At 36.6% G+C, this 13,481-nt stretch overlaps 1 protein-coding gene across 1 annotated transcript in view; it reads left to right on the plus strand.

The window, feature by feature from the left end:
* Window positions 1-13,481, plus strand: part of KIF11 (kinesin family member 11) — a 45,281-nt gene that overhangs the window by 3,869 nt on the left and 27,931 nt on the right. Inside the window, exons 2-9 of the mRNA XM_012659687.1 lie at window positions 6,517-6,649; window positions 6,869-6,966; window positions 7,055-7,133; window positions 8,060-8,245; window positions 8,364-8,488; window positions 10,491-10,581; window positions 10,824-11,066; window positions 12,568-12,663. Of these exons, the coding sequence (XP_012515141.1) occupies window positions 6,517-6,649; window positions 6,869-6,966; window positions 7,055-7,133; window positions 8,060-8,245; window positions 8,364-8,488; window positions 10,491-10,581; window positions 10,824-11,066; window positions 12,568-12,663 (1,051 nt within the window). The remainder of the gene's footprint in view (window positions 1-6,516; window positions 6,650-6,868; window positions 6,967-7,054; window positions 7,134-8,059; window positions 8,246-8,363; window positions 8,489-10,490; window positions 10,582-10,823; window positions 11,067-12,567; window positions 12,664-13,481) is intronic.

The raw sequence follows: 13,481 nt of genomic DNA on the forward strand, positions 1-13,481 counted from the left end.
CATGCCCAGCTAATTTTTTTTTTCTATATATTTTTAGTTGTCCAGCTAATTTCTTTATATTTTTAGTAGAGATCGGGTCTCGCTCTTGCTCAGGCTGGTCTCGAACTCCTGAGCTCAAACAATCCTCCTGCCTTGGCCTCTCAGAGTGCTAGAATTACAGGCGTGAGCCACCACGCCAGGCCTAGAATCTGCATTTCTAATGTTCAAATGATGCTGATGCTGCTGATCCTAGAATCATACTTAAGAAAACCACTGCCCTAGAGCAGCAGTTTAGGGCAAAAAGGCACCACCTGGGTTCTTAGCCCTGCCACTAAACAGCTCTGTGACCTTGAGCAGCATATTATCCCAAAGGAAGATCAGAGCTTCAAGGGTCAATGATCTCATTGTTGACTTTCTATGCATTGCCATTTTCTTCTCTTGTTTATCCCTCTTAGCTTATCATCACTCCAAACATAGTATCTGGAGAAAAAAAAGCACAGGATAGGGTATCTATCCAGATTGCGCAAACAGCCAAGAGTCCCCCTGTTAGGCTTAATATTCTCCTGGGTGACAATGCACATTTGAATGTGACTTCACAAAAGCCTCCAGCAATCCCTCAGAGTAAAATTAATGTATGGCATTTTCCTTCCTGATGTCCAATTATAAATATGGCACATTTTCCTCTAAGGAGAGAAATTGAAGATAGAAAGGGGCACTTAAAAAGATTTTTAAATATATTTATTCCATAGGGGAAGATTATGAACCTTAGAACCCAAAACTTTCTCCAACATGTAATAGAAAGCAGAGTCACTACCACCCATTTATGAAGTTATTGAAGCAACCATTAGCACCATGAATGGGACTTTTTAGAGAGTTAGACTTGGTGTGAGGCCATGAGAAAGAACTTCTGACTCCCTATCAAGGATCAGAAAATTGCCCCGTCAATGTTCTACCCTCAGGACTGCTACTTGCTCTGAAAACCATCCTATGTTTCCCCTAACACATTTCCCTAAAGTTGGATTTGTGCTTGCTGCTTGGCTTTTCTCTCACCTTATCATCCTTCTCTGTCCCTAACCCTTAAAGTTACTTATGATCTCATTATTGTCATTCTCTGATCTCCTCCTCAGTGGCAGTGCAAGGATTTGTAGACTTGCGCATTTTTTAATTGGATTTTTTTTCCTTGGGTTTTAGGAGTTCTCTATATATTCTGCATATTAATCCTTTCTCAGCTATATGATGTGCAATTTTTTTTTTCTCATTCTGTAGGCTGCCTTTTTACTCTGTTGATACCGTTTTTTTTTTGAGACTGGGTCTTGCTTTATTGCCCAGGTTAGAGTGCAGTGGCATCATCATAGCTCACTGCAACCTCAAACTCTTGGGCTCAATCCATTCTCCTGACTCAGCCTCCCAAGTAGCTGGGACTATAGATGCGTGTGATACTGCACAAAAATTTTAAATTTTTACGAAGTCCAATTTGCCTGTTTTGTTGTTGCTTGTACCTTGGTGTCATATTCAAGAAATCGTTGCCAAATCCAATGTCATGAAGCTTTTGCCTTATGTTTTCTTCTAAGAGTTTTATAGTTTTAGGTCTTACATTGAAGTCTTTGATCTATTTTGAGTTAATTTTTATATATAGTGTTAGGCGAGGGTCCAATTTCATTCTTTTACATGTAGATATCCAGATTTTCCCAGCACCATTTGTTGAAAAGACTGTCCTTTCTCCATTGAATGGTTTTGGCATCCTTGTCAAAAATTATTTGCCCATATGTGAGAAGGTTTATTTCTGGGCTCTAATCTGTTGGTCTATGTGTCTGTCTTTATGTCAGTACTACATGGTTTTAATTACTGTAGCTTTGTAGTAAGTTTTGACATCAGGAAGTATGAGTCCTTCAGCTTTGTTCTTTTTGAAGATTGTTTTGGCTATTTGGAGTCCCTTGAGATTCCATATGAATTTTAGAATGGGTTTTTCTGTTTCTGCAAAACATGCCATTGAGTTTTTTTGTTTTTTTTTTAATAGGGTCTTGCTATATGGCCCAGGCTGGACTCAAACTCCTGGGCTCAAACTATCCTTTCACCTCAGCCTCCCCAGTAGTTGGGATTATAGGCATGAGCCACCTCGCCTGGCTCCTCATTGGGATTTTAATAGGGGTTACATTGAATCTATAGATCACTTTGGGTAGTATTAATATTAAGTCTCCCAGTTCATGAACATTGGATGTGTTTCTATTTATTTACGTTGTCTTTAATTTTTTCAAAAGTGTTTTATTTTCATTGATTAAATTAATTCCTAAGTATTTTATTCTTTTTGATGCTATTTTGAATGGAATTGTTTTTGTAATTGCCTTTTTAGATTGTTCGTTGTTAGTGTATACAAATGCAACTGATTTTTGCCTGTTGACTTTGTATCTTGCTACTGTTGTGAATTCATTTATTAAATCTGAGGATTTTTTTTTTTTTGGTGAAATCTTTAGGCTTTTCTACATATAAGATTATATCAACTGCAAACAGAGATAATTTTACTTCTTCTTTTCTAATTTGGTTGCTTTTTATTTCTTTTTCTTGCCTAATTGCTCTGGCTAGAATGTCCAGTACTATGTTGTATAGAAGTGGTGGAAGTGGGAATCTTTGCCTTGCTCCTAATCTTAGAGAAAAAGCTTTAAGTCTTTGACCATTGATTACAATGTTTGCTATGGGTTTTTCATATACGGCTTTTATTTTATTGAGGTACTTTCCCTCTACTCCTATTGTGTTGAATGTTTTTATCATGAAAGGGTTTTGAATTTTGTCAAATGCCTTTTCTGCATCAATTGACATCCTATGGAATTTTTTTCTTTGATTCTGTTAATGTGGTATATTTCATTGACCAATTTTTATATGTTAAACCATACTTGCATTCTAGGAATAAATCCTGCTTAGTCATGGTGTATCATCCTTTTATTATAATATGCTGCTGAGTTCAGTTTGCTAGTATTTTTTCTTTTTTTTTGAGACAGGGCCTCGCTCTGTCACCCAGGCTGGAGTACAGTGGTGCAGTCATAGCTTATTGCAGCCTCAAACTCCTGGGCTCAAGCAATCCAACTGCTTCAGCTTCCCCAGTAGCTGGGACTACAGGAGCACACCACCATGCCCAGATAATTTTTTCTATTTTTTGTAGAGTCAGGGTCTCGCTACTTGCTATGTTGCTCAGGCTGGTCTTGAACTCCTGGTCCTGGCCTCAAGCGATCCTCCCACCTTGGCCTCCCAAAGTGCCGGAATTACAGGCGTGAACCACTGTGTCCAGCAATGTTATTTGGTATAAACTTTTATAGCTATAAATTTCCCCCTTAACAGTTGTTTTTACTGCATCCCATAAGTTTTGTTATGTTGTGTTTTCATTTATTTCTAAGTATTTTCAAATTTCCCTTGTGATTTCTTTTTTAATCCCTGGTTGTTTAAGCACACACACATTTTAAAAATGTATCTACTATGCTTTTACCTCAGGGCCTTTGCAATTTCTGTTCTCTCTGCCTGGAAAGATTTTCTACCAAAATATTTGCATGACTGGCTCCCTAACTTTTTTTTTTTTTTTTTGAGACAGAGTCTCACTCTGTTGCCCTGGCTAGAGTGAGTGCCGTGGCGTCAGCGTAGCTCACAGCAACCTCAAACTCCTGAGCTCAAGCGATCCTACTGCCCCAGCCTCCCGAGTAGTTGGGACTACAGGCATGCGCCACCATGCCCGGCTAATTTTTTCTATATATTTTTTAGTTGGCCGATTAATTTCTTTCTATTTTTGGTAGAGACGGGGTCTCGCTCTTCCTCAGGCTGGTCTCAAACTCCTGAGCTCAAACAATCCGCCCACCTCGGCCTCCCAGAGAGCTAGGATTACAAGCGTGAGCCACCACGCCCGGCCAGGCTCCCTAACTTTTAATATTCTGCTTAAATATCACCATCAGAGAAGCATTTCCTCACCACCCTGAAATCACAACCACCTATCTTCCCCCATCATCACATCCTATCCTCCTTAATCTGCTTTATTTATTTTCATTTCTGATTTATCAGCACCTAATATATTTATTTGTTTGATAGTCATTCCTCCCACCCCCAACTAGGTTAAAAGCTCCCTGAGAACAGGAACTCGGTTTTTTTTAAAACTTTGTTTTGTTCACTGCTATATCCTCAGTGTCTAGAAAAGTACCTATCACATAATAAGTACTTAATGAATATGTGTGGAAAGAGTGAATTTAATACTTCTCCACAGGATAGTACTTTTTAAAAATCTTCAGTCTCCTTTCCCTCACCATTTTCATTGTTTGAATTTTTATATAACTGTAGTGAGGTCAACAAATTGATGGGTTTGTTAGTGTGATCAGCAGAAACTTTGCAATTTCTAATAAGTTAGAGAAATCTGGGTAGGAAAATAATGGCTTGGCCTTACTCTTTCTTATAGTACAAATACAGTCCCTAAAGCTTCTCTGGGAGTTTTGATAATTTTTAGGAATGTGTGATCTGTAAGAATTTCTTATTACTCAGTCCTGACAATGTGAATGGTATTCATCTGGTAACACGTCCAGGCAAGAGATTAATTTAGTGATGCCAAAAATAGACTAATTGGAAAAGCTTTAGCCACATGAGAGCAATTCACTCCACCTGATAACTCTTGGCCTACCTCAGTATAAGTTGGTTTTGACTTAGTTTTGTTGAACTTTTGTTTTGTTTTTTAAAGACAAGGTCTCACTCTGTCACCCAGGCTGGGGTGCAGTGGCATGATCATGGCTCATTGCATCCTCAAACCCCTGGGCTCAAGTGATCCTCCTGCCTTGGCCTCCCAAAGTGCTGGGATTACAGATGTGAGCCACTGCACCTGGCTTGAACTTTTAATAATACTGCATATTCATGTGGGTTGCATGCATTGTGTACATTTTAGTCCAGCTGGTAAATGATAGCATCACCATATATTACCTGGGAGTTGTTAAGTTTCCCAGGATCATAGATTTGGTCTTCAGACCACTCAAAAGTATTCTAGGAGGCCAGGCGTGGTGGCTCACACCTATAATCCTAGCACTCTGGGAGGCCAAGGAGGGAGGATTGCTTGAGTTCAGGAGTTCGAGACCAGCCTGAGCAAGAGTGAGACCCCGTCTCTACTAAAAATAGAAAAAATTAGCCATCTCTACTAAAAATAGAAAAAAAAAATTAGCTAGGTGTGGTGGTGTGCCTCTGTATTCCCAGCTACTCAGGAGGCTGAGGCAGGAGGATCGCCTGAGCTCAGGAGTTGGAGGTCACTGTGAACTAGGCTGACACCATGGCATCCTAGCCTGGCTGACAGAGTGAGACTCTGTCTCAAAAAAAAAAAAAGTATGCTAGGGCATAGAGTATGCTAGGGGAAGTTGAGGTATCCTTCTTAAATAAATTGCAACTTGATTTGCCTAGTGATGAGGGGAATATAATATCTTATTGGGCATTTCCTTTCAAAACATGTGATACTCAATGGGAAAAATGAACCCAGGTCAAGAGTTTATCTTCCCTTTGGTGCAGATATGTATTAAGTATATAAATATCTTACTGATGCTACTCTGTGGACTGTGGTTCTTTTTAGTTTCCCATCATTCCTCTTAGGATGACATTTATCAGGTAATGTAGTTTAACAAATGTTTGAATGCCTACTGTGTGCTAAGCATGATAGTGGGCACTGGGGAAACAGTAAACTAAACAAGATTTTTTTCCCTTGTAATCTGAGGTCTAATGGGAAACAGTGACATAAAACAAATGATTATAAGAGAAGTGATATTTAGAAAGGTGTATAGGGGTGCTTTAGGAACATATAACAAAAATTTATTGTTGTCTTGGTTGGGGTAGGTGGGGGAGGTATGTGATGGGAAGGACTCCCTAAGGAAGTAATCTTTTAAGCTATATACTCCTTAGGCCTTTTGGTAAAATGAGGACTCTTGAACTAATCTGCTTAGGCAATGTAGCCTTTTTGTACATGTTTCCTCTTTGAAAAATGGGGCTAATAATATTACTAACCTCCCAGTCTTGTGAAGTCAAAGCAAGTTAGCACATAAGCACTTGTAACAATGAGTACCTGGCACATAGTAAGTGCTTAATATATTAGTTATTATTTTTATCTACTTTTTATTTTGTGCTGGGTATTCACTGGCAGGTTAGTATTTTTAATACAAATTCGACATGTTCTTTCCACTATATCATAACCTAACTTGATCAGATTTTAAGAATAGTGGAAATAGAATTTTGAAAAACAAATTTGGCATTTTTTGCAAGTTATTATAAATTATGTTAGCATCTACTCTAAGAAGCTGTCAGAATTGTAATGTTTACATATCTTTGAAGATTTAAAAAAGCCAAATTTTATTTCTGGGAATTGAGACCCTTATAATTCTACTATCTGCTTTAGCAGTATCATTTAGTCCCCATATAATCCCCATCGCTAACTGTAGTCAGAACTTCACACTTCACATTTTTCTTGTCTAATATAGTTCATGAAAATGTTATTGATAACCTGATTAAGAGTTTTTGAACAACTTTGTGTATTTCTTTTTACAGACCATTTAATTTGACAGAACGGAAAGCTAACGCCCATTCAATAGTAGAATGTGATCATGTACGAAAAGAAGTTAGTGTACGAACTGGAGGATTGGCTGACAAGAGCTCACGGAAAACATACACTTTTGATATGGTAACATATAGTGCAACTTATTAATTATCCAGTAATGTAAAGTAATGCTAGTATACGTATTTCATCTGGAAAATGGTGTACACTTACAAATTTCAATTGTCTCTTCAATTTGTCAGATGATTTCTAATAGACCGAATGAGTTAATATTCTAAAAACAAAATCATTAAAATGAGTAGTTTTGAGTTTTCTTTCTGTAAGAAAAAACCATTTTTTTGATAGGTTTTTGGAGCATCTACTAAACAAATTGATGTTTACCGAAGTGTTGTCTGTCCAATTCTGGATGAAGTTATTATGGGCTATAATTGCACTATCTTCGCGTAAGTGAAACACTATTTTTCAAGTTGATGAAAAAGTTTAGATGCATGTATTTATTTTTTAATTTAATACTTTTGTTAATCTTGACAGATATGGCCAAACTGGCACTGGAAAAACCTTTACAATGGAAGGTGAAAGGTCACCTAATGAAGAGTATACATGGGAAGAGGTATTTATTGTTTATAACATACTTGGTTGAAATTTATCTGAATAAAATTTGGTTGAGGGCCATTGTCTTGAAATAGAGAAGATCAGAGTACCCATGTCAAACATGAGTTCAGGATAAACTACTGCTATAGTAAAATTAAAATGTATGGTATGACACCTGTTTAAGAAACACCATCTCACTGGGAGAGAAAGGACCAATATATATGCCACAGTTAAGTGATAAAATAGGGGTCTGTTTGGGACAGGACGGTTGGAGCAGAATATTGTTAAAAAGTTGGAGTATGAGTGGGGCTTGACGGGGAGGTCTTTGTAGTGACGGAATGAGTCTCAAAAAGTTAGCATAGCAAGGGGCAATATAGAACTTTATTAATGATGACCATGGGTGTTCAAGAAGTTAAGATTACTGTATTTAATATTATAGAAACCATATATTAATAGTACATTGCACAAAGATTATCATCAAATGAGTTTAAATTTAAATGAATTTAATAACTAAACTAATTTTCCAATTATTGATATTTAGGTAGCTCCTTTTTTCTAGTGGTTACATAGTTAAGTCATTAACTTACTTTATATATGGATAATAAAATTATGGAATTATAACCATAGGAGATATGGAATAGGATTAAAGCATAGTTTGGTTGGGCAGGATCATTGAACTTGTCCTTTTAAGTAGCCTGCTTCAGTTGCTTTCTATGTAATGCTCAGGCATGAAGATGACTAGCAGGTATGTCAGGTTTGTGCAAGATACAAAGAATACTGTTGAACAGACTATTGTAAGTGACTTCTCTAACATTAGGTTAGTGGTTTTTTTTGTTGTTAACTTGTTTGGGCATACTTAAATATAAAAGAGGCCCTTGTGTTTTAACTGCTACAGTAAATGGCACTCTTCCTTTATATTAACCCTTATTAATATTATAATTTCAGGATCCCTTGGCTGGTATAATTCCACGTACTCTTCATCAAATTTTTGAGAAACTTACTGATAATGGTACTGAATTTTCAGTCAAAGTGTCTCTGTTGGAAATCTATAATGAAGAACTTTTTGATCTTCTTAGTCCATCTTCTGATGTTTCTGAGAGGTTGCAGATGTTTGATGATCCCCGAAACAAGGTAACTCAGCCTTTGAGAATGAAATGTCTCCAAATTTTAATTGTGTGAGATTTTGAGAAGTCACTACATATATATTCTTTTACCAATCTAATGGATGTTCTTTTGATATTTTGCACAGAGAGGAGTGATAATCAAAGGTTTAGAAGAAATTACAGTACACAACAAAGATGAAGTCTATCAAATTTTGGAAAAGGGGGCAGCAAAAAGGACAACTGCAGCCACTTTGATGAATGCATACTCTAGGTAAGAAAGCCATAGTCTCCTCCCTGGTCCCATTTTCTAAGAAGAATTAGGGACTTGGGGGAAGTCAAATTGGAGTGGGTCAGGGTATGTGCATCATCACATACCTAGATTTTGTGTTATAAGGAGGAGGCCTTGGTAATTGGCTTGAGATTTATATACCGGGCACCGAAATTGGAAGAATGTTAAAAGGAGAAGAAGAAAAGTTGAACTAGAGCAGAAATATTAAATTTTTTGTAAGCTGAATCCTTTCTTTCAAATGAAATTGTGTATTGAAGCCCAGATTAAAATGTAGCTGCTGTAGTTGATTTTGGGATGGGACACTCAGAGGCTTACCTCCTCAGCCTTACAAAGGTGGCCCTTGAGAAGTACTTTTGAGGAGCCCCTACTGATATTAGAGCATAATTTGAAAACTTTGGTTTGAATGAGGATTAGAAGAAAGTCAAGTCTTCATTTTAAAACAGCTTTATTTTAATGTAGGGAGACAGATGGTCACTAACACTGGCTTTTCTGAGGTGAAAGGGACACGTAACATTTCTTTTCTCTAAATATCTTTCACTGGAACATAAAATTCTTATTCCATAAATTTATATGACTTAGGAACTCCTTTTTTCTTGTAGGTAGACTTGAATCAAGACCCCTATAGGACAAGTCTAAAATTCTACAAATGTAGTTTACTAAGACAGAGGTGATTTTTTTTTTCTTGCTGGCTTTTGAAGGAAGCATCAGAATGTGATGGAAAGAGCAATGGATTGGGAGTTAGATATTCACGTTTAGTCTTAGTTTTGCAGTTAACTAAATATGTCACTTTGGGTAAATAAGTGAATTTATCTGAATATCAGTTTTTTTTGTTTTTGTTTTGAGATAGTCTCGCTTTGTTGCCTGGGCTAGAGTGAGTGCCGTGGCATCAGTCTAGCTCACAGCAACCTCAAACTGCTGGGCTCAAGGATCCTCCTGCCTCAGCCTCCCGAATAGCTGGGACTACAGGTGCTCGCCACCACACCCAGCTAATTTTTTGTTTCTATTTTTAGTTGCCCGGCTAATTTTTTCTATTTTTTTTTTTTAGTAGAGACAGGGTCTTGCTGTTGCTCAGGCTGGTCTCGAACTCCTGACCTCAAGCGATCCTCCTGCCTCAGCTTGCCAGAGTGCTAGGATTGCAGGCATGAGCCACCACACCTGGCCCTTGAATATCAGTTTCTTTAAGCTATAAAATAATTGTTAGGACTAGATGTCTTATTTCTTTGTTTTTTTAGTTGAAAATTTCTACAAAATGCCATAACAGTTATAGTTGCAACTAAAAAAAAGTATGCATTTAAAGAAAGAAACATAACATAAAAGTGATTATATAGGTGATTTTAAAATTTTAATTAAATTTTCCCTGTAATGGCTTTCCAATAAAATGGAAATTTTATTCCATTGTTGCTTTATAACTTATTTGATAATTTTATATAGAATTTGGAGAAATGAACTGCAGACTAGGTAACATTTCTGTTATCTAAATACCTTTCACTGAAGTATAAAATTTCTATTCTATAAATTTGTATAATTTAGGAATTCCTTTTTTCACATATTTAGACTTGAGTAATGATCACTTTTTGTGAATGTATATGATAAAGAGAAGACTTGCATTCATTCTTACTTGTTCTTGTGAATAGGAAGATTGATTGCAAGTCTTCTCCTCTTGATACACCAGGCAACTGTCCCAACCCCGCTCCACATCTGGCTTTCAGAGGTGCCTGAGGATTCTAGTTCCTAAGTCTTTTGAGGTGTTTTTAGGTAGCTTTTTATTGGAGACTACCCTGCAGGCATCAGACAGTAGAAAGCAAAATCCTAATCATTGTTCTATCCATCTTCTATCTTCTAAAGGCTTATTGATATCTCCTGTCTGATATTATCTTTCTATACCCTTGTGGATTTAGATCTTCTTTTACTGTTTTCAGTATTTTAGAGGAAGCAAATAATGTTTTAAATTATAATGATTGAGCAATTTCATCTTGTTTTCTAGTCGTTCCCACTCAGTTTTCTCTGTTACAATACATATGAAAGAAACTACAAATGATGGAGAAGAGCTTGTTAAAATTGGAAAGTTGAACTTGGTAAGCATCACCCTTAATATTACTGTTTCATTCTTGACCACCTCATAGAGCAGCTTGAAATTTTGTACTTACAGACAATATTTTTGTAAGTCACTGTTATTAGCTTTGTAGTGGGAGAATAAATTTCTTAATTATAGAAAAATTATTTTGCTGGCTATTTAATACGTTATATATATCACGAGAATAAAAGTCTTTAAATCTAAAGATAGATCAGTTTTTTATTTTTATTTTTAAAATTAAAGGTTGATCTTGCGGGAAGTGAAAACATTGGCCGTTCTGGAGCTGTTGACAAGAGAGCTCGGGAAGCTGGAAATATCAATCAATCTCTGTTGACTTTGGGAAGGGTTATTACTGCTCTTGTAGAAAGAACACCTCATGTTCCTTACCGAGAATCTAAACTAACTAGAATCCTCCAGGATTCTCTTGGGGGGCGTACAAGAACATCTATAATTGCAACAATTTCTCCTGCATCTCTCAATCTTGAGGTAAGCCCTTTGAAAGGAAGCTGCAAGTGTAGTAGCTATAATTCTTATTTAGGTATCACGTATTTTAAAAGTTCATTTACTGGCTTTATTTACTCTATGCTATAGTGCAAACGAATCTGGACGTTGCATATGGATGTATGCCAGAGGGTACTACTGAAAAAGTTATCATTTTCCTTCCTGGCAGAGGTTTTAATCTTAAAAAGTTAGTTAATTAAAGACTTTCCACATAGTCTTCAAAGAAAATTGCTGTGGTCATTAGCAGACAGTGATGTATAGAGATCTAATTCAGGACTTAGAAGTGAGTCAAGTGAATGCTAGTATTATAGAGGCTGCTTAGAGAGCACTGAGAACGGTGTTGGATGATGTGGGAACAGAGGGAAAAAGCAAGAGAAGCAACAACGATGATAAAATCTATTCTTATTTTACTTCTATCATCTTTAAATGGCATTTAGAAAGTTTTTATAAGTTCTTCAACTTACCCTTCATTTAAAAAAATATCTTTATTAAGATATAATTCACATACCATAAAATTCACCCATTTAAAGTATATCAATTCAATGATTTTAGTAATTCCCAAATTTGTGTGCAACCATCACCAAAATCTAAGTTTGGAACAACCAAAATCTAAGTTTCATCACCCCAGCAAGAAACCTGTACGCACTGACAATCATTTTCTATCCGCCCCACTCCCAGCCCTAGGTTTCTGCTATTATTTGTGTCTATAGATTTGTCTATTCTGGACATTTCATGTAAGTGGGATTATATAACATGTGGTCTTCTGTGACTGGCTTCTTTTACTTGGCATAATGTTTTCTTTTTATTTTTTTAGAGACAGAGTCTTGCTCTTGTCGCCCAGGCTGGACTATAGTCGGTTGTAGAGCTCACTGCAACCTGGAATGCCTAGGCTTGGGCGATCCTCCCAAGTAGCTGGGACTACAGGCACTTGCCACCATGCCTGGCTGTTTGTTTTTTTTTAATATATTTTGTAGAGATGCAGGTCTTGCTATGTTGCCAGGCTGGTCTTGAACTCCTGGCCTCAAGCGGTGCTCCCACCTCCCATCTCCCAAAGTGCTGGGATTACAGACATGAGCCACCATGCCCAGCTGCTTAGCATAATGTTTTCAATATTCAGCCAGGTTGTAGTAGGTATCCTTTTTTTTTAATGGGTGAATAGTACTCCATCGTATAGATATAGGACATTTCGTTTATTCATCAGTTGGTGGAATTTATTGAGTTTAACACTAGTCTAAAGGAAGAAATTATTGGGTCAAACTATAAGGCTAAAGACCCTGAAAATTGAAGAGAAGGGAAAGAAAAAGATTAGGATCTTTTTAACAACTTCGTTTTTAAAGGTTGGGTATAGTAGTCTTACTGAGGAGATTTTTAGATTATATATAACCATAAATTATTACATGTAAGTTATTATATAGTACATTTTAGATAACAGAATTACATTATTCTCACAATATCTTCAGTAATTGACCTCTCCTTTCCATGACAGGAAACTCTGAGTACCTTGGAGTATGCTCATAGAGCAAAGAACATAATGAATAAACCTGAAGTTAATCAGAAACTCACCAAAAAAGCTCTTATTAAGGTAATTGTGAATTTTGTGAAGTAATGTAATCTTGTTTGACAAATGTGAAAATAAGGAACTGAAACATAAAATTGCAAAGCAAGATTTGTTAAATTGCCCATGGAAGGCTTTTAATCTAGTGATTTAAACTAAATACCTTCTATGTTAAAATTTTTCCTTCTGACAATTTGTTGACTTTACCAGCTTTATCAGGTGAGTTGGTACCCTTAGCAAAATTTGCATTTATTTATATTTACAAAATATATTTATTTATTTGCATCTCTAATTTACATACCATAACATCTACCTCTTGTAAGCATATGATTCAATGATTTTTTGTACGTTTATAGAGTTGTGTGACATCACCACAATCTAGTTTTAGAAAATTTTTATCACTATTAAGTTTCCCTTTGCTCCTTTGCAGTTGGATGGTTACTGATCTGCTTTTTGTCTATAGATTTGCCTTTTCTGGATATTTCTTATAAATGAAATCATACAATATTTGGTCTTTTGCATCTGGCTTCTTTCACTTGGCATAACATTTGAGGTTCCATTTATGTTGCCATTCTAAGTGTAAAGTGGTACCTTAGTGTGGTTTTTTTGTTTTGTCTTTTTGAGACAGGGTCTTGTTCTGTTGCCTGGGCTAGAGTGCAGTGGTGTCGTCATAGCTCACTGCAACCTTAAGCTCCTGGGCTCATGCAATCCTCCTGCCTCAGCCTCCCATATAGCTGGGACTACAGGCATGTGCCATCATACCTGGCTAATTTTTCTATTTTTGGTAGAGACAGGGTCTTGCTCTTGCTCAGGCTGGTCTTGAACTCCCTGGCCTCAAGTGATCC

Source organism: Propithecus coquereli, unplaced genomic scaffold (genome assembly GCF_000956105.1).
Source record: "Propithecus coquereli isolate 6110/MARCELLA unplaced genomic scaffold, Pcoq_1.0 Scaffold63, whole genome shotgun sequence".
In the NCBI taxonomy this organism is placed as follows: domain Eukaryota; kingdom Metazoa; phylum Chordata; class Mammalia; order Primates; family Indriidae; genus Propithecus; species Propithecus coquereli.